The sequence below is a fragment of the Ovis aries genome, chromosome 15 (assembly GCF_016772045.2).
Source record: "Ovis aries strain OAR_USU_Benz2616 breed Rambouillet chromosome 15, ARS-UI_Ramb_v3.0, whole genome shotgun sequence".
Taxonomy (NCBI): domain Eukaryota; kingdom Metazoa; phylum Chordata; class Mammalia; order Artiodactyla; family Bovidae; genus Ovis; species Ovis aries.
Window position 1 is genome coordinate 53,942,279 of NC_056068.1, and position 20,249 is coordinate 53,962,527.

General features: G+C 52.4%; 1 protein-coding gene across 3 annotated transcripts in view; it reads left to right on the forward strand.

Annotated features, from left to right (window-relative positions):
* Positions 1-1,147: 1,147 nt before the first annotated feature.
* DGAT2 (diacylglycerol O-acyltransferase 2) overlaps positions 1,148-20,249 on the forward strand; it is a 38,526-nt gene continuing 19,424 nt past the window's right edge. Inside the window, exons 1-2 of one of the 3 annotated variants that reach the window (XM_027979550.3) lie at positions 1,148-1,462; positions 15,587-15,715. In XM_027979550.3, the coding sequence (XP_027835351.1) occupies positions 1,423-1,462; positions 15,587-15,715 (169 nt within the window). In that variant the 5' untranslated portion in view covers positions 1,148-1,422. Of the gene's footprint in view, positions 1,463-10,855; positions 10,941-15,250; positions 15,399-15,586; positions 15,716-20,249 lie in introns of those variants that run through there. The other 2 variants (XM_060399448.1, XM_042233266.2) reach the window with 2 other exon arrangements.

Below are 20,249 nucleotides of genomic sequence, written 5' to 3' on the forward strand. Positions count from 1 at the left end.
ATTTTGTCCCAATCACCAATCAAAGGCGGGACCTTCTCATAGCCCTCCTGGCCCCCAGTCTCTCCCCACACATTGGCTGGAGGACTCTTAAAAACATAAAAACACTCTCTTTTCCCCACTCAAAGCTATCCCCACCCTGATGTCTCAAGGGTAGCAGTCAAGAACCTTCCTAAGATCTAGCCCCAGCATCATTTCCCATAGCTGTCTGAGCTCCAGCCACTCCAGGTACCCTAACCCTGCCCCAAGCATGCTGCCTTTTCTAACAGTTTACACCTTACCCTCACACCTTCTACAAAACTACTCATCAAAGCGCAACAAAAATAATTTTGGAAAACTTTCTATGTGCCTGGTACTATATTAGGCTATTTTTTAACTTTAAAATTTTTACCTCATTTAATTTTCAAAGCACCTCACAAAATAAGTGTTATTCTTCCTATTGTACAGATATGGAAACTGAGGTTCAAGAAAGGGAGGGCCAGAACTGGCTTCGGGTCTATCTGATTCCATCTCTGTTGTGCAATAATCTCTCTGGGAAGTGCACCCAGCCTCCTGTTCCCAGCCGCCAGTCCAAGAAAAGGACCTCTCTCCTCTGAATCCATAGCCAGAGATTTCTCTCTTGGCCTAGCATTGCTGCCAGCTTCAGTGTGCGATCACCTCTCACCAAGGAGAGCACCTCCCAGGGCAGGGCCAGGATTGACTGGTTTGGATCCCCAGCACGCAGCAGTATACAGTATACACGCTCTGTGAGGTTTAGACGGAAAGGTAGAGGCAACTTGAGGGGTTTAGGAGCCCGACCCTACCTAACTAATTCCGTCCCAACCACCAATCAGAGGCGGCATCTGTAGCCGAAGCGAAGCCCTGAGGAACCGAAAACACAAATCTCCGCCTGCCCCCGCCAGGCCCGCACGTGCGGGGCCTCCCGGCCCACGTTCCTGCTGCCGGGCTGCACCAACCGCCGCGGGGGAGAGGCTAGGGGCGGGCACAGGGAGCAGCAGGAATAACCAGGCAGCCCCTCGCGAGGAGGACCCCGCGCCCCGGGCGGCGCAGCCGTGAGGAGCAGGGGGCGCCTTCCTACAGCCCTCCTGCGCCCGGCCGAGCCCGGCGCTCAGCCACCCCCTCGGAGCTGAGGCTGCCGTGGTTGGAACGGCCGGCCCCGCCCCTGCCGCGTCGGCCCCGCCCCCTTATGAGGTTACAAAGTGCCGCGCTCGGAGCCGCGGGCGCAGTGGCGGTGGCCGTGGCCAAGGCTCCGCTTTCCGCCGGTGCTCCGGCCCGTCTGGCGGCCCGCCCCTCCGCACCCCCGGCCGTAGCGGTCCCCGCGCTCCCCTGCTCGGCGCGAAGCCCTGGCCCCGGCCGCCGGGGCATGGGCCAGGGGAGCGGGGTCTGGCGGCTTCCCGCGGGGCCCCGACCAGTACAGGCTTCGTCATGAAGACCCTCATAGCCGCCTACTCCGGGGTCCTGCGAGGTGAGCATCGGGCCCGGCTGCCCTGAGCGAGGGCTCTAACTGAGAACCCATGCTGCCCCCTGCGGCCTTTGGGAGTTGGACTAAGGGTCTGGGAGATGAACTGTCACAGCCCAGGGTCTGCAGGGCTTTGCGGGCTTCCTCCTTGGGCCATGCAGCTGCGAGAGGGCTTTCAGGAAATGAGGTGATGAAGGGCTCCAAGGTAGGCAGGAGTGTGTTGGTATAGTGGGAGTTTGTTGTTGGAGGGCAGGCCGCTCTGGGGAATGAGGTCCCAACCCCTTTCTTTTCTTTTGGGAAGGCTTGCGGCCCCCTCCCCGACCACCACCCCCATTCTTACCCCCTGCTCATCTGGGTCTGAGATGAGGTTAGAGTAATGGTCTGATCCAGGCCACTTGGCATGGTAGTCCTGTGGGCGCATTCTCCACCTTAGCACTCATCAATTTGGGGGACTTCTGTTACATCACTTCTTTTTTTCCAGCCTGTGAGATAGGATGTTACCTGAGAACTCTCCAGCCCCCAGCACTGCTCCTGGCCCCTGGCAGTTCCCTCCATCCCTCCTCACCTGGTGGATCAAGCTGTGGGGCACTGGATGGGGCAGGCCACTAGACCAGGGACATGCCTGGCTGGGACAGCTGTGCCCACACTGTCCTTTGCCCCCTACCCAGTCCAGGCTTGGGAGCCCACTCAGCAGTGACTGTGAGCCTGGAATGCTTAGAAGATAGGACAAGAGGACCCTGGGTGCCCTTCAGTGTGGTCTGTGCTGCTGTTCCACCATGTGGAATTGAGGTCCTCTCTGAATCAGGGGCAGAGTTGAGATCAAACTCCACAGCTTTTCCTGCTCAAGGAAGAGCATCCCTTCCATGTCCCGCACCTCTCACCTATACTTGGAGAAACTGAGGTGGGAGGAGGCATGACCTGCCCATGGTTTCCCTAACAGGGCCTTGGCCAGGGGATTAAATACAAATCCAGGAGACTCTGGGACATCCTCACAGCTGCCCTGGTCTGTCTTGCTTGAGTCCTCCCTCCCTCCACCTAAAGTCTTAATTCAGCTTGCTGAACCTCTCCTACTTAGGATTTTTCTTTAGTAACTAACAATAGCTTACTCCAGCCCCTTCATTATAAAAACAAAACATACAAATCATTGGATTTCAAAATATTGGAAAAACAGGAAGGAAATGAAAAGCTCCTGGTTAATTGACTATCCAAAGATAGCTTCCTAATAGCATTTTAGTATATTTCATTATAATTTTATTTATACACATCATTTAGGTAAGATTGAGGCCATGATGTGGATATCGTTCTAAATCCTGTTTTCTCCCTCTTGATGTTAAATCTAGAGTATTTCCTTCTGTTACTCCAAGCCACTTACGATACTCTCGGGGCTGCTGGGTAACCACCCTGAGCTGTACCACAGTTTAACTGTATCCTAGGCATTGGCCCTTTTCCCTCTGTGGCTGTTGGTGTGATTATCTGCCCCTCTTGGTCTGAGTGCCACTCACTGCCCTTGGAGAGGTACCTAGCTCCTGTTGCCATCTTGGGTACATGCAGCCTGAGCTGTCCCATGCGCCTGGCCCGATAGCCTCTGACAGTCTCTGCTCTCACTTAAAAGTGCTTGTCCATTCACTGTGCCATTTAATGCCCATAACGTGGAAGGAAGGACCCTACCCATGCTCATGTTTTAAAAGTGGTTTTGTCTCCTAGCAATGCGATGGGGATGCTCTCTCTGGGGGGTGGACCTTCCTGGAGATGCCCTTCCCTCATCTCTGCTATCCACAGAGGTGAGTTGTATCTTCCAGGAGCAGGTGACCCTGACTTCCTCGTTTTTGACCTAGAATTTGTTATTCAGGAGGACTTCCAGTGAGTGATTTTGACCAAGTCACTTACTGTCCTTTCAGGAGCATGTCTCCATGTTTTAATCAGGTCTTGAAAACATTTTCTTTTTTTAAAAAAACTGGCTGCAGACAATTCCATCATGGACTGTAGCAAGAGCTGGCATGAAATGCAAACCAATCACTTTAGCTGTCTGGGATTCTCTTTGGTGAAAGACTGGGTGGGGAAGGGAGGGAGCTGAAGCAAATCTTGTGTTATCTGGCATCTCCATTAGACCTGCTTTCTACATCCTTGGTCTTTGAAGACACTCCCCAGTGGCCTGGTTTTTACCAATAAAGTCTCATTGTTGGGAGGTGATGAACACTTTGTCAGTGGTGATATTTAAGGGGAGACCATGACTTCTGTGAAGGGAAGACCTGTGATGGGTGAGATTGAAATAGATACCTTGGTGTCTGGTTTCCTGGGCTAAAAAAAAGCCAGCTGTGGGGGTGGGTGTGTGCTGCATGTGTGCTGGGAGTTTGTGCGGGACACAGGAGTCTCTATTGGTATTTTCTAATATCTGAAGGATTTACCTGCGCCAGGGGTGGAAGATGCAGAGTTATCCATAGTTGCACCTTTACCTTTGCCCCTGGATTTAAGGCCCTTCCGATCAGAGCCCTCTGATGCCTGCCTGAATACCCAGGGTTCACCACAGGACCCAGCATGAAATGGTGGCAGCTTCAGTAAAATTCTGAACTGATTTGTTCTGCGCGGCCCCCCAAAAGCAAGGCCAGGAACAGGGCTGGAATTTCAGGAGGTGGGGGGTGCAGATTTGATATAATGGAGGAATGCTTTCTGACAGCCACTGCAGCAGGTTTGGTGTGGGTGGGGTGGAGCTCCCCATCACTGGGAGTGTGCAAGCAGGAACTTAGCAGGAGGTGAAACTAAGAGGCTGGATTGTTGGAGGGTTGATACCTAACTCTCAATCATAGGATGAGAACATGGTTTTCATATTCCCCTTCCCCCAATTCTATATAGCTTCCCCCGGCCTACACCACTTCCCCAAATGCACAAATGCCACTTTGGGGTTATCTGTGCTACTGAGGGCTCTTCTGAGCTGGGAAGGGAGGGCCAAGAGTAGTATTTTATTAGCAGACTTGGTGACTCAGTGGCCACTGTGGCAATCCTGCCCCACCCCCATCGTCCCACCCTTGAGTTCTGCAGCAGGTACTTGAGTCATAAAATCACAGCTCTCTGGCAGTGCTGGGTCAGGGGCAGCTTTCACATTACAGACGGAACACTGAGGGCCCCGGAGAGAAGAGACTGGACCAGGCTTACCAAAGCCAGAGTTAGAACCCAGATCCACCTCCCAGTCACTGGCTGCCTTAAACTAAGAGAGAAGTGTGGTGAAGCCGTGAAGGGCCGAGTGCAGGGTTCTGGCCACTGCAGGTGCTCATTTCCTGACTGAGTGAAGGTTTTTCTGGGACCATGATGGGGCTGGCAGATCACCCCTTCTCGTGCATTTTCAAGATGTCCCAACTTGCCTTGATGAGTAGATGTACCATGAACCCTGGAACTCTGAGGCCAGGGGAACAGCCAGTTGCCTTCATTGTATTCCAAACCTTCCAAACTCCTCCTTGTGGCTGTGGAGACCCTGTGAGCAGCCCTCACTCCTCTGCTTCCATGCCCTGCTCTAGAACAGCTGGGGTCTTCCTGTTCCCCCAGGATTCCCATCAGTTCAGTCCTACTTCAGGGCCGTTGCATTGGCTGTCTTTCAAACATTCAGTCTCCTCTCGGAGGCCTTTTCTGACCATACCATCTGGAGAATGGTCCCGTCCCATTGTATTTTTTATAGCCCTTCTCATTAGCTAAGTTCTCAGGTGTACTTTTCTGTTTGGGTGATGGTCTGCCCCGGAAGAATGTCAGCCCCTTGGGAACAGGACCTCTGTCTGTCTCCCTCGGTGTTTGTCCCAGCACTGAGCAAAGTGCCTGGAGTATAGTAGGTGCTCAGTAAATATTTGTTGAATGAATGAATCATTAATGGGACTTCAGCCCTCCCAAGCACTGCTCATTCCTCTTGGCAAGAAGCCCTGCTTTTTGCTTCAGTGCGAGTCCTCAGTGCTTCCTCAGGCCTCCTCTGTGCCCACCTGTGCTAGGTGCTGGGCCTGCAGCTATTCCCTGCTCTGGAGGCTCCAGGGCTGATCGCTGGGGGCAGGGGGTGCTCACCACAGTCCCCCTTGTTGCTTCCAGGGCTTGGAGCCAGAGAGTGAGGATTTCAGCCCTGGCTCCCCTCAAGGACCTGGCTGGGTGTCTCTCTTCTCCTCTGAGGATCTCATTCCCCCTCAGTGGAAGATAGGATCAGAAACTCTAAGACTAAGGATGCAAGGGTTTAGGTTAACACGAATGGAAAGTGCTTTGTAAACTAACTTGTGACTCACCTGTTAGTCCTTGTCACTCATTTTATGTGACACAGTCGCCAACACTGTGACGAGCGGCAGACTGCCTGGGGCATCCAGGAAGCCTTCTTACGGTGGGGACTCAGGCGTAGGCCCTTCAGTTCATTGGTGGATCACCTGTGTGTCAGACTCTGCCACACACATGTCAGTCCCTGGTCCCTACCTTTGAGGAAATGAGACTAGGGGGATGACAGCGCACAGTGATCCACGCAGTGACGGGGGAGGAAGCATGGGGAACTGAGGAGGCCTGGAAGTGAGGGTTTGGCAGCTAAATCATCCTGGCGTCAGGAAAGGCTTCCTGGAAGAGGTGACAGTCATCTGGATATTTAAAAATGAACCAGTGTTACTGGTTCAGTGTTACTGGTTCAGAGACTATCAAGAACCTTCAGGTAGAGGGACCAGCATAAATAGAGACGTGAGATTTGGGTGGGCGGGAAAGTCTGATGGCAGGACCTCTGGGCTCCTAACCTGAGCTGAGGTCCCAGTGTGCTGAGAGCTAAGGGAGACAGAAGATGCTGTATCCAGGCGGGGGCTGGCTTGCCTATGCACTTTGCCCGGGTTGTTGGTGGAGATTTGAGAGCTGGGAAAGGAGCCTGGTGCAGGCAGTTTCTTGGCCTGTACCACTTCTGGAACCTCCTGGGTGTGGAGCTGCTGCTGGCAGTTTTGAGGGCTTGGGGCTAGGAGTCTCAGTCTCCTCATCTGTAAAATGAACAAATGCATGATGACAATATCTGCCCAGGTTATGGTACAGACCCAAGGAAGCTGAAGCCACACACCCTTTGGGCAAACTGACAGAAGCAAGGACTGTGAATTCACTTTACTATTAGAGCAGATCTAGAGGCCAGAAGGCTCACTCTGCATCTGCTTCCTATGTGACCTTGGGCATGATGCTCCCTCTTAGGGCCTCAGCCTCATCTGTACAGTAAGGAGGGCTGCATAAGGCAGCTCGCTGGGTTCATTCCAGCTCTGCTGCAGAAATGTGATTTTGATCATGCCCCGGACTGCTATGGGATCCAGGGGGCCAACCTCCTCCTCATTCGTGTCCTCAACTTGTCCTTGTGAAAATGGGCTCGTGTCCTACTTGGGGCCCAGGTACATGCCTAGCTCCTCACACTTGCTCATGTACCGTGATAAGGGCCTATTTTGAGGACTCCTTGGTGGTGACATACCAACAAGCTAGTAGTGTTGCCATGGCAACCCCTCCCACTTCAGTAGCTATTCTTTTAATGTGTCAGAAGATGGGGGTAGCAAAGCAGAGCTTTGGGGTCCTCAGCAGTCACCTCCAGGGTCCCAGTCGCAGTTTCAGAGTCTCAGGAACATGGCATTCTAAGAGCCCCACTTCCTTGACCTCACCTCCCAGGACCCTACCCTACTGCATGAAAACCAATACTTGAAAATCCAGGCCTCTGGAGCAGCTCAAGGAGGGGCTTGTAGTTTCTTTAGGGGGATCTTCTGTGGATAATAATTCATTAGTCAACCTAAGTTGTCAAGACCTCAGATTTCAACTAATTTAACCCAAACCTCTAATGAATGCCATTGGGAAAAAGACCTAGAAAGGAGAGGAGAAGGAGGCCCAAAGTCCCAGTATATCTGTAGATACTTAGGATGCCTGGCTTCCTGCCAGGATGCTCTGTGGGGGGGCCCTGAGGACCAACTGAGGAATCCAGTGAGTTCTGCAGGGTGCTGATGGGCAAGCCAGGAGCTTCCCAGCAAGCACACCAACCACAGCAGTGTGTATCGGCTTCCCATTTGGGTCAGATGTCCCAGTGGGCCCTGCTTTAAGGACACTTAATTTTCTTTAAGATTACCTGATTAAACACCTAACCCTTAAAGGGGAGATTATTAGTCTTTCCAGAGAAGAAATCACCAGCATATTGAGATCAGGTGAACAGCTGGTGAGTTGCTTCAGAGCCCTTACACCGTCTGAAGTTGGTGGAGGGCATGGGAGGAGTGGGCAGCAATCTTCCCTGCTGTCAGGGTGGAGCCTGGTCAGTCATCTGTGCTCTTGGGACTCCTCGGCCTGGCATTTCCAGCCCTCCGTGGCTCCCCCTGCACACTCTCGACTAGCCTCACCCAGTCGCATGGCCTGGTTGAACTACTTGCAGTTAATTCCTTAACCTTGTGCCCTTTCTCCCTTCCAGTCCTTTGCCTGCTGGACTCCAGGACCTGGGTTCCTGGCCCTGTGCCTCCCTTCTGTCAGCCTGGCAAGCTTACTCATCCTCTGCCTCTCACCTGGTGCAGCCCTGAGAGCATCCTCCGGGCCAGCTGGGCACCTCTCGTGGACTCCTCAGCCAATGACCTACCCTCTGTGCCTGACTGTTCACAGCCCTGTCTCCCCCAGCCATAGCTGAAGTGGGCAGCCCCAGGGCAGAGCTCTGCCTCCCACAGAAGCCCAAGAAACAGAGGAGAGGCAGGGGCTAGCAGTTCCTATCCTAGGGCAATACCTAGCCTGGCCTGTAAAGGGTACTTGGAAAGTACTTGCTGAATGAATGTTAACGTTCGGCCTCCACCCTTCTCTGCCTCCCTCTAGAATCTTGCATTTTCACCCCTAGCCTTGACGATGTAGCATTTATTTGGCACTTGGCCTGGCTTCCTGGACCTCAAGGGGTCTCCTGGGAGTCAGAATGTCCATCTCTCTGCCTCGATGCAGCCTCATGCCCGGCCCTTTGCAGAAGCTTGGGGCAACTTCCTCACTGTCCACTTGGAGGCTGCTGGACCAGGGCAGAGCTCCAGTCTGGCTGGGCCCACGTGTGGCATCCTTGAAGCTGGGGGATGTGAGCAGGATGGCGTCCCCACTCAGGAGCCCCTGGCAGCTGTCCACATCTCTGCAACCTCACTGGCAGCTTTCTGGCTAACAGACATGCCACATGCTGTTTGTCTCTTTTCCACAGGTTGTTTGGATTCCTCCCAACAACTGCTACATCCCAGCAAAGGAGGACGCTGAGTCTTAGATGGGGAAATGACCTTCAGGGTCTCACCGTAAATGATAGAGCCAGGGTTTGAATCCTAAGTGTACTGACGCCAGCGCCTCTGCTCCAAGACAGGACAGGGGTTATTACACCCATATGTCAGGCAAGGAAACCCAGGCTTACTTGGTAATTATCCCGCATACACACAGGTCTTGACTTTTATGACGCTTCTGTCTATTGTTTAATTTTCACAAGAATCTAGCGAGGTGGATATTAGCCCCACTGGACAGATGAGGAAACTGAGACTTGCATAGGAAGTGACTCACCAGGGCTACACTCCTGCAAGTTGGAGGCCAGGTTCTCTGGACACCCATATTCCTTAGCTTCTCTAGGCTGACGAGCCGCTTCCCAGGATGCCAGTAGCAAAGGAGAGTAGGGACGCAGTGTGGGCCGCCCGGAGGCCTGACCTGGGAATGTCACGTGTGCCCCTACCTCCACGTGGCAGGAAGTCAGCCTTGCTCAGGGCTTCCTCTCCTCAGGGCTGAGGACCCTCTTGTCTCCCCCTCTAGCTGATTGCCCCAAATTTTGTTTCCTCGTGGCTCTCCTCACTGCCTGACGTTACACCCTACCTTTGTGTGTAGGTGTTTTTTCTCTCCCTCAGCAGAATCTAAGCCCCTAACAGGTAAGACTCGACCTGCTGTGTCCACTGCTCTTTCCCCAGGGGCTGACAACAGTATCAGGCACCTCAAAAGTGCTCCAGGCTCATCCCTCCCCACCTACCTGCTCCAGGAGGCCACTTTTGTCCACTTGAGCCCTGACCCCATCGTCTGTCTTGGGTTCATGTGAACCTCCTTTCCTGGGTCGTTGAACATTCTGGCCTCTGGCCTGCCTCACTGTAACTCCCTCTGAGTCTGTTCTGGCTGGCGCCCCCACCCCAGCACCCACTTTCCTCCTCTTTGCCTCCCACATCTCGTCTTCTGGGCCCTGCTGAGGCCTCGCCGCCTCCTTGGAGCCGCCCCTGCCGCTGCCGCCACTCTGCTCCCTCCCCTCTTAACACATAACCTCATGGTCGCAGGCGCCTTGAAACATTGCAGTCGCTGATCAGTCCCCTCCCGCTCTGGTCAGTGGTAGATGCCGTGATGAGAGCTAATCACCCAACAGGTGTCAGTCACTCAACAGTTGCCAAATGGACATTACATGCATTTTTTTTTAAAAATCTTCCCAACCACCCTGAGAGAGATTCTTATCCTCTCTTTATGTCTTTTGTCTTGTTTGGCTGCGCCGGGTGTTCACTGTGGCATGTGAGCTTTCTCTAATTGTGGCATGCGGGCTTAGTTGCCCTGTGGCAGGTGGAATCTTAGTTCCCCGACCTATGCCCTCTCATTGGAAGGCAGATTCTTAGCCGCTGGACCGCCAGGGAAGTCCCCTTATCCTCACTTTAGAGATGAGAAACTAAAGCTGAGAGAAGCTAAGTGACTTGCCCTAGGTCACAGAGCCATGCAAGGGCAGGGCTGGCCCAACACCCTTTCTCAGATTATGGAAACTGGGGCTCAGACCCTGCCCTCTCAGACCAGTATGAGAGGAAACGCTGGTTTCATCAGTCCTGGATGTGGCCTGGTCAGTTTGCTATCAGATGTTGGGCAAAGAAGCGTTCCACACCCGACCTGGGCTGGGGACCAGAGGTATTTGGCTCTACTGCTATGCGCAGCTTCAGCTTAGCTCTTGTAGCAGCTTCTCAACCTGTGGGAGCATGTGGGTGGGGGTTCACATTCTTTGCATAGCCAGTCTGCAGGAGAATGGCCCCATGAAACTTGGGACATGGTTGAGGCAGAGAGGCAGCCCTCCCTTCCCCGGGGTGTATTCCTGATATCGGGATGTGGACTGGCTGGTGTAGTGAGGACCAGCCCTCAGGAGCTTGGCATCATGGAAATGGTGAGGATCTCAAAGCTCGAATGCCTGCCTTGAGTCGTGACTGACTCCTCTAGACCATGACCTCAAAACAAATGGTTTAACATCTTTTGGCCTCACTTTGCCTCAGTTTCCATCTCTGTGAAATGAGGCTGCCCCTCCCTGCCTGTCTACCTTCCCAGAGAATGCTGTGGGACAGGGAAGCCCCATATAGACATGGGGGCAGGGGGCTCTTCTCTGGGGGTAAGAGAGCTGCTCTGGGCTTCTCTCTTTCAGCTCTGCTCCCTCTGCCTTTCCAAATCCAGGAACAAAGGAGCTATGTAAAATAAATGGTGAAATCAGTGGTGCCCTGGAGCAGCTGTTTGGATTGGTTACTGAAAACTTCTCTTCATAGAACAGGTCAAGTTACTCTATTGCCATCTCATCTTCCTTCGTGAGAAACAGACATCTGTAAGAAGTGGGTTCTGTTCTCATCATAGCAAGGTTAGGGGGGGACTCATGCTCAGAGGAGGAGAGAAAGGCTCACTCCCCCACCCATTGCTCCATCTCTGGGGTCCTCAGTGGTAAGCCTGGAGGCCTTCCTGTCTGGCAGCTCAGTTGCAACTTGAGCATCCTGGCCTTCAGCTGCCTCTGGGACTTACAGGTTTGTTCATTCATGCAGTAAACCCCTATGAGCTCCTTCTCTTGTCAGTCTGACTGGGCACACTGCTCTGGGCACATGAATGAATCAAGTTCCCTCCTTGGAACTTAAGAGATGCTGCCTGAAGAGGACGGCTGAGGAAGTAGATAACTGGCTTCAATGGACTGGTGCTGAGACAGCGTGCAGAGTTCAGTGTGCTGGCAGAGGCTGGGAAGGGGTAGCAAGGGAGCAGGGTGGAGCTGAAATTTGGCCAAATGTTGAGGCTCCCTGCCAGCCCCACCTAGGACTGTGGGACAGTTGGGCTGGGTATGCAGGTAGTGGCAGTGTTGGCATCTGATTGCAGCACTGGCATCCACACCAGCCACCACTGAGGCAGAAGAGATGCTGACAGCTGAGTGGTGAGGGCTGGACCTGGGAGTGCCCAGCTGAAGCCTTGCTTCTATCTGCAAAGCAACTGTACCAGGGCTGTTGCAAGGTGGTGAGCATCTAGGTGGTGTCTTCAGGAGGGTGGGCACCGGGGTCCAAGCAGTCAAAGAGATCATAGAAGTCATCCTCCCCACCACCATTTTATATATGGGGAAACCAAAACCCAGAGAGGTGAAGTGACTTGGCCAAGAAGACACGAATCAGTGATACAACTGGGACCGGAACCCCCAGGCCTGCCACCACTTAACTTACTACACAAGATGCGTGCCCCTCACCTGCCCCTCTGGAGGAAAATAAGCCATGCATTTTCTCCTGTCCCCTCCCAGCCTTCCCCCACTTTCTTTTGGGGAGAAGAGAGAAGGAACTTGGGGAGACCAACACAGGAACAGAATGCTGGCCTAGAAGTTAGTCTTGAATTGAATCCAACTTGGCCACCCTCTGGTCAAGTGACCTTGACTATATCACTTCCTCAAGCCTTTCCCACCATCAAAATGGCAATGAGGGTGCCAAACTCACAGGGCTGGTGAGAAACCAGAGTTCCTGAGGAAGCACATTGGAGGCTCTGAAGCTGCCGGTCACCCAGCCCTGCAGAGAGCCGAGGTGGAGGATGGGGGTCTGAGGAATAGCCAGAGCAGAGATCTGCTCTTCCTTTTGCTCGGCAAACCTTGCTGAGTGTTGACTCTCGGCCAGACTCTGAGAGGCCACTGGGTGAATCAGACTCAGCCCCTTGGGCAGCTCCTGATGTGATGAGAATGGGCTTGTAATCAGCAGCTGGCACAAGGTGAGGGGCTGTGGGAGCCTAAAAGGAAGATTCCCTTCCTCTCTTATTTCTCTCTTTTGCTGGCCTCTCCCACCTTCATCTGCTGATAGGTTCTCTCCAAGATCAGTGGGGGCTGGTGAGATTGCCCCAGACAGTTCCACAGTTGCATGGGCCTTACAGTCAGTAATCCCAAAGAAGGAAAGCCTTCTCTGAAGGCTTACCTATTTGGGTTTTGAAGGACAAGCTGCTTTATCTCATTGTCAGGGCGTCATCAGGTAGACAAGGCAAGCAGCAGCTTTCTAGGCAAGGGAGCAATGACTGGATACTCCTTAAATCCACAGGAGCTTCCACTGGGCCTATGGTTCAGCATCATGGACAGACCAGCTCCTGGGGTTGGGCTCTGTGGTCAGCCAGTCAGGATGGTCTGGCCAAGAGGCAGCTGAGTGGTCTCGGGCCTGAGGGACACAGAGTGGCCTCCCCGCTCCCCAGGCAGCCCCACACTGTGCCGTCCAAGGAACACTGGCCCCTCCTCAGTGGACTTTGCATTTCCTACTTGGTTGCAGAGCGGGCTATGGGCAGTAGTTGGGATGGGGCAGGGAGGATAGACTGAGGAGGCTGGAACAAGCCTGGCTCTGGGGCTGTGGGAACCCTTCAGGCCTCTTTTCTGTGTGGATAATCCACTGAACAGGACATTCTGCATTTCCTGCACCCTGACTTTCTACCTAATTCCAAGAGACCTGCAATAGCAGATGGATTTGGATTAGGAAACAAGAATTTTTCAGTTGTTTCAGTGGGGGATATGTCACCAACATGGACTTACTGTGTGCACCCCACCCCCAAAGCAGGAGAGCTCCATGTTGTGAGTGCAGTTGGTTGGCCCTGACCCAACAGCAGAGGCTAGACAGCGAGTCCTTTCCTCAAGCACTCTTCACGGTCCTGTTCATAGTAGGAAGTGGTCTTCACGGTCCTGTTCACAGTAGGCAGCGGTCAAATGAAATTATGTCTGATGCCCTTCCTTCCATCACCCTTTTTCTCCAGCCCAGTAGACAGTGGAGGCCCCCAGCTCCTCCTTGCACACTCCCCACCCCAAACTTACCCTACCTGAGACTTTGGACTGAGCAGATCTCAGTTCAGTAAATCTAGGCTGGGGCCCTGCATTTCTAAACAGCTCCCAGGGTGGACTCTGAATAGGGAGGTGCTGGAGAACATTCTATCCTCTCTGTAGCCAAGGTGCCTTGCCTGCTCCAGACCCAAGGGCAGGGTCTCAGCTGCCATGACCCCTGCTTGCCTTCACTCCACACAGCTAGGAGGGAGAGCCAGCAGCTAGGGGTCCCTTGGACAGGGGGTTCAGGCCTGTGCTTGGCCTCATTTCCCTACCTCCTGTACTCACCCAGGACTCTCCTCACTTCTGAGCACAAACCACCCTTAGACTTGCAGTGTCCCATGGGTAGAGCCCTTTGTATTTGGCATCTGCTATCCTCTGAATCCAGGTCCCAGCCCTGGCTGGGTAGCCCTGGACAACTCAGTGCTCCTCTCCTCAGCCTCCCCAGAGGTCCAGATGGACTAGGCCAGAGGACCCGAGAGGGCTCTCAGGCTCCAGGAGGGGGTGTTGAGAAAGGGTGGAGGTGGAAAGGGCTGTGATGCTGGATATATATGTTGAGAGCAGAGGAACGTCATGTGCCTCTGGAGTTCCTGTGTGGACCAGCCTCTTCATCTGCTTTGGTGAGTTCACTCACCACCACCTCCACCCCGGGTATGGCTGCTCCTGAGTACCCAGTATGTACCGTGTCTTGGATGTGACAGTACGCTGTTGAGGTCGTGCCTGCATAGTGAGTGGAACCAGGGTTTGCACTGGGATCTGACTCTTCTGCCATACCCCTGGATTCCCCCTCTCTCTGCTCCATGAGACCAGGGGAGGGCAACAGGACTGAGGAGTCTGCCTTGAGTCCTGCTGGTTATCGCTGTGCTTCCTAAAAGTCAGAACTTTCAGCAGATGAGTGCCATGTCCCTTTCTAAACCCCACTGTGACTTTGTTGCTCTGCAGATTTTAAAGAAATACAAAGGCTTGCATGTAAACCCCTAAACCCCTCTCCCTCCCGCTTCTGCTTAGGCCAGGGTGAAAGGTCATGAGAGCCTCCAGGACAAGATTGTGGCTCAGTGAGGGGCCTTGCAGAGTGGGTCATCAGAAGGAATTTGACCAGCACAGTCAGTGAAGATGTGTTGAGCGAAGGGCATGCAGTTGGGGCTCAGCACGTGTGGGGTTTAAAGGGGCACAGTCCTCTGGCCCAGCTTCCAGAAGGAGAGGGGCTGTGTCAGGAACCTCGCCCATGCTCCTCCCGAGCGCTGCCTCTCCTCTGTAGTCACTAGGCTTTCTGGTCCCTCTGCCCATCAGCCACTGGAATCTAGGGCATCGTCCTGGGGGTACAGCCACAGAACCAATTAACTGAGCACATCTTGTCTGAATTTATAGCCTTGGCACTTGCTTGGTAGCAAACATAATTGCAGCTCTCAGTGTCCCAGGCTGCCCAAAACTCAGTGGCCGCTGGATCCTCTAGGGAAGCAGAGGTTCCTGCCCAGTTCCTCTCTCAGCCCTGGGCTTTGGGCACTGAGGTAAAGCTCAAAGTGTGAATTCCCCTGAAAGTGGTATTGATGGTGTTGGGCTAGGGCAAGAGGGCTCAGCTCCCTGGGAGAGGGTATTAGTCCTGGAGATAAAGGGGTGGGGGTGGGTCAAGGATTAGGGGTGCTCAAAGTACACTTGGAGGAAAAAAAAACATTACAAACTGGATGTTGGCCCTCTGTCCCTGGCCTCATAGACCCAGATAGCAAAGGTTAAATATTTGTACTAGATCCAGATAAAGGAAAAGAAAGGGGTTTGACTGGGGTAGAGGTGAGGAATGAGAATTGGAAACTATGGCAAGCCTCCCCGTCGCCTCTTTGGATACCCTATTTGGTCTCCAAAATAACCCTTTGTTGGGGGGACATCATTCCCACTGGGTATATATAGAAACTGGGGCAGAGGCAAGTGCAGCATGTGAGTAGCCCAGAATTACAAAACTGTGGTGTGACAGGGCCGGGATGTAAGCCCAGGTCGGTCTGATTCTTTGGCCTGTGCCCCTCCCTTGTCTAGGAAGGTGTCTGTGGGGAGGTGGGCTGGTGTGGGGCACTCTGCAGCTGCAGGGAAGGGAGGACAGGCTGACATCTATCTTCTGTCTGTCACAGGCACTGGCTCCAGCATCCTCTCTGCCCTCCAGGACCTGTTTTCCGTCACTTGGCTCAACAGGTCCAAGGTAGAGAAGCAGCTCCAAGTCATCTCGGTGCTACAGTGGGTCCTGTCTTTCCTCGTGCTGGGTAAGCTGGGGCTCAGAGGGTGAGGGCAGGCGGGGATGTTAGAGAGCTGAGGGGTCCTTTTTGGTCTCCTATCAAGTGCTATACCCCAGGCAAGCTTGGGGACTCAGTAAGATTCAGTGGGAGGTGGTAGTACGGTTCCCATTTCACAGATAGAAAGCCCAAGTCTCAGAGAAGGTGAGTAACTTGTCCAAAGTCACACAGATTTGAGTCCAGGTCTACAGGACCCGCCCCCACCCCCACCCCCGCCAAAGCATGTGCTGTTCCCAAATGCCACCTTGCCTCCCAACAGACATTTTCCCGCAGGCACGTTGCATTGTCTTCGTCTGGTCTGGCCCTGGGATTAGTCCCAACTCAACTAAACATAAGCTCTGTGACTTTACACAGGTTCCTTGAACACCTTAAAAATCAGTTTACTCACTTTGGATATGAGGAAAAGGCTGCCACACAGGCCACACAGGGCCTGGGCTGGTGCGGGTTGTCCCCAACCTATGGGAGCTCCTATTGGGACATACCCTCCAAGCCCCCCCGACCCCAGCCTCACCCACCCTCTGTCGAATACTGCCCCCAGCTACTTCCGCACCCGCTCAAAGCTCCTCCTTTCTTCTGTTGACACTGCCCACATCAGTGCTTGAGTTGTTTCTTCTGCAGGTCCAGATTGGTGCCCCTGTCCCCTGGGTTGCCATCCAGACCCGGGTCAGGGCACCGTGGGTTGTCCAGGAGGAGGGAAGACCCCTGCCTAAGCCAGGCCCTGCTCCCCCAGCAGTCTCTCCTCTTCCCCAGGGCCAGGTGTCCCTTCCCCAGCATGTCAGGGCAGACACACCTGCTGCTGAGCTTTACAGAGTACATTCCAGTGCCTGAGTGAGTCCCTCTGGTTGGCCTGCTCTTCAGGGTAGTTCAGGCCTATGGGGATTATCAGGAGTTACCATGTCAGTGCTGAGCCATCCTCCCAGGAGGCTTGGGAGCCTCTGAGACCACATTTCCAGGGCAGCAGCTGCCCCTCCCTCCCTTGGCAGGGCAGAATGATGGAAATGGGGGTGCTAGTTATTGAGCCCCTTCAGTAGATGTGAGCTCAATCCCTGGGTCAGTAAGATCCCTTGGAGAAGGAAATAGCAACCCACTCCAGTATTCTTGCCTGAAAAATCCCATGGACAGAGGAGACTGGTGGGCTACAGTCTAAGGGGTTGCAAAGAGTCAGACATGACGGAGCGTGTGCACATTCACACACACGTGTGCATGCGCTCACATACACACACACAGTGGACTAGGTTTCCCACTTCATAGGTGAGAAAATGGAGACTCATAGAGGCTCAGTGACACTCAGAGATGGTGAAGCTCATTAAGTGGCAGAATTAAAAATTAAACAGGAGCCTGGAGTGCTCACCAGGGAGCCCGAAATCAGCGTGCCTGGTCTGAAATGGCCAGTCTTCACTTTAAGGCCCAAGAGTGGGCATTGAGGGGCTATGAGCCCCCAAGACTAGATAGAAAATTACGTGTGAGAGTATATTCACATTTTTCTGGATGAAGGGCAGTTGCTATCCTCAGATTTTTACAGAGGCATATGGACCACTATCTTCTGGAGTTTGCTCAAATTCATGTCCACTGAGCCGCTGACGCTCTGTCACCCCTTGCTGCCCTCTTCTTTTTGCCTTCAGTCTTTCCCAGCATCAGGACTTTTCCAATGAGTCAGCTCTTTGAATCAGGTGGCCTAAAAGTGTTGGAGCTTCAGCATCAGTCCTTCCAATGACTATTCAGAGCTGATTTCCTTTAGGATTGACTGGTTTGATCTCCTTGCAGTCCAAGAGACCCTCAAGAGAGTTTTCTCCAGCACTACAATTCAGAAGCATCAGTTCTTCGGCATTCAGCTTTTTCTATGGTCCAAGTCTCCCATCTGTATGAGACTACTGGAAAAACCATAGGTTAGATAGCATCACAGATTCAATGGACATAAATCTGAGCAAACTCCAAGAGATAGTGGAGGACAGAGGAACCTGGTGTGCTACAGTCTATAGGGTCACGGAGTCAGACCCGACTGAACAACAACAATGAGCCTTAACAAGATAAAGGAACAGTGGTCTAGGGAACAGAGCAGATTAAACTGGCTCCCTCAGGGCTCAAACTTCCAACTTGGCCTGCCTGGCCAATTTTTAGAATCCTGGAGTAGAGACCATCCCTCTGTTTTCAGGTAAGAATCAGGCACCCCGTGAGGGCAGAGCCTTGTCCAGAATCACACAAGAAGGAAGTGACACCCTCTCCAGCATATATTGCTTGTAGACTTTAGGATAGCAGCCATTCTGACTGGCAAGACCACATGGACTCCAGCCTCCAGGCCCCAGTCTGCTGTGCCAGCTCCCAGAAGCCACCACTGTCCTATTGTCTTAGTGGGTCAGAGCTTAGCTGATGAGATGCTGAGCAGCGTGTAGAACCCCAGACTCCTATAGCATGCGGCAGGGGCTGCCCCGAGCTGTAGGTTAATAATTGATCAAGTCTAACCACAGCCCAGAAACCGGCTCAGCATCTTCCCGAAACCCTTGTGTAGGTGGGAGCCAAGCCTGCATGGACGGGCAGGTCTGCCGAGCTGCTGCTAATTATTGCCCTGAGCAGCCCCAGCCACTCCGTTCCACTGCCACCCACATCAGCTGGCAGAGACTTGCCTGGCATTGCAAAGGATGCTGTGGCACTGTTGGCCTCCCTCTGGAACGATGGAGTGACTCTGTGCCACCACTCCTGTGCCCCAGGTCCCCCTGGTATTCTGGTTAAGGCTCTAAACCTTATTCATTCCGAGTTTTTATTTATTTATTTATTTTAATCTCAGTTTTTATTTATTTATTTATTTTTTTACTTTACAACATTATATTGGTTTTGCCATACATTGACATGAATCCGCCATGGATGTACCTGTGTTCCCTATCCTGAACCCACCTCCCACCTCCTTCCCCATCCCATCCCTCTGGGTCATCCCAGTGCACCAGCCCCGAGCACCCTGTATCATGCATTGAACCTTGACTGGCAATTCATTTCACATACGATAATTTACATGTTTCAATGCCATTCTCCCAAATCATCCTACCCTCTCCCTCTACCACAGAGTCCAAAAGACTGTTCTATACATCTGTGTCTCTTTTGCTGTCTCGCATACAGGGTTATCCTTACCATCTTTCTAAATTCCATATATATGTGTTAGTATTGGTGTTTTTCTTTCTGACTTACTTCACTCTGTATAATAGGCTCCAGTTTCATCCACCTCATTTGAATGAATCAATTAGAACTGATTCAAATGCATTCTTTTTAATGGCTGAGTAATACTCCATTGTGTATATGTACCATAGCTCTCTTATCCGTTCATCTGCTGATGGGCATCTAGGTTGCTTCCATGTCCTGGCTATTATAAACAGTGCTGCAGTGAACATTGGGGTACACGCATCTCTTTCAATTCTGGTTTCCTCAGTGTGTATGCCCATCAGTGGGATTGCTAGGTCGTATGACAGTTTTATTTCCAGTTTTTAAGGAATCTCCACACTGTTCTCCATAGTGGCTGTACTAGTTTGCGTTCCCACCAACACTGTAAGAGAGTTCCCTTTTCTCCACACCCTCTCCAGCATTTATTGCTTGTAGACTCTTGGATAGCAGCCATTCTGACTGGCGTGACATGATACTGCATTGTGGTCTTGATTTGCATTTCTCTGATAATGAGTGATGTTGAGCATCTTTTCGTGTGTTTGTTAGCCATCTGTATGTCTCCTTTGGAGAAATGTCTATTTAGTTCTTTGGCCCACTTTTTGATTGGGTCGTTTATTTTTCTGGAATTGAACTGCAGGAGTTGCTTCATTCTGGGTTTTTAAATGCATAATACAAAACACACTGGATTTCAAAGGAAGCCAGTGATATTAAAATATAAACACGCATGCATTAAATCAGATTCCACATATAGTGACACATTGTTTTTTGTTACTATGTTAAATAAAAAGATCTAGCAGCAGGCATAAAGACTGCTAAGACTACTGCAGTCTGGTACATCCATAAATGAAGGAAGTGTTGCATTTCTATAAGAGATGAAGGAACATTAAGATGTTATTTTTTTCCCCCATCCAAGTCCATGGATCTCCAGATTAGACACTTAACTGTGTGTTAAGTCTTCTTCCCACATTATCTCATGTAATCTTCCCAACACCCTGTTGGAAATGGAGATTCAAGGATGGGCCGTGGCCAGTGAGCCAGCAGGGCCCCAGCTTCATGGAAGAGCGTGTCTACGCTCTTCATGGGCCTGACTGCTGCCTCCCTGCATTGGGCAGCCATAGGCTGCCCGCTCACGGGCTTTGAGGAGCAGTTCTGAATCACAAGCTTGACTGTGTTCTGTGGGGAGGGGTGATTGTAAAGGTGGGTCCTGAACCTTCTGCATGTGGAGCCAAAAATTGTTTACATCTCCTGGACCTGAGGGGACTGGGGGGGGGGGGTTCCTGCTGCAGTCCCTTGCCCTACAAGAATGGACCAGGGAGCCCCCTGTTCAGAGGACTGGGCTTAGTCTCTGAGAAAAGCA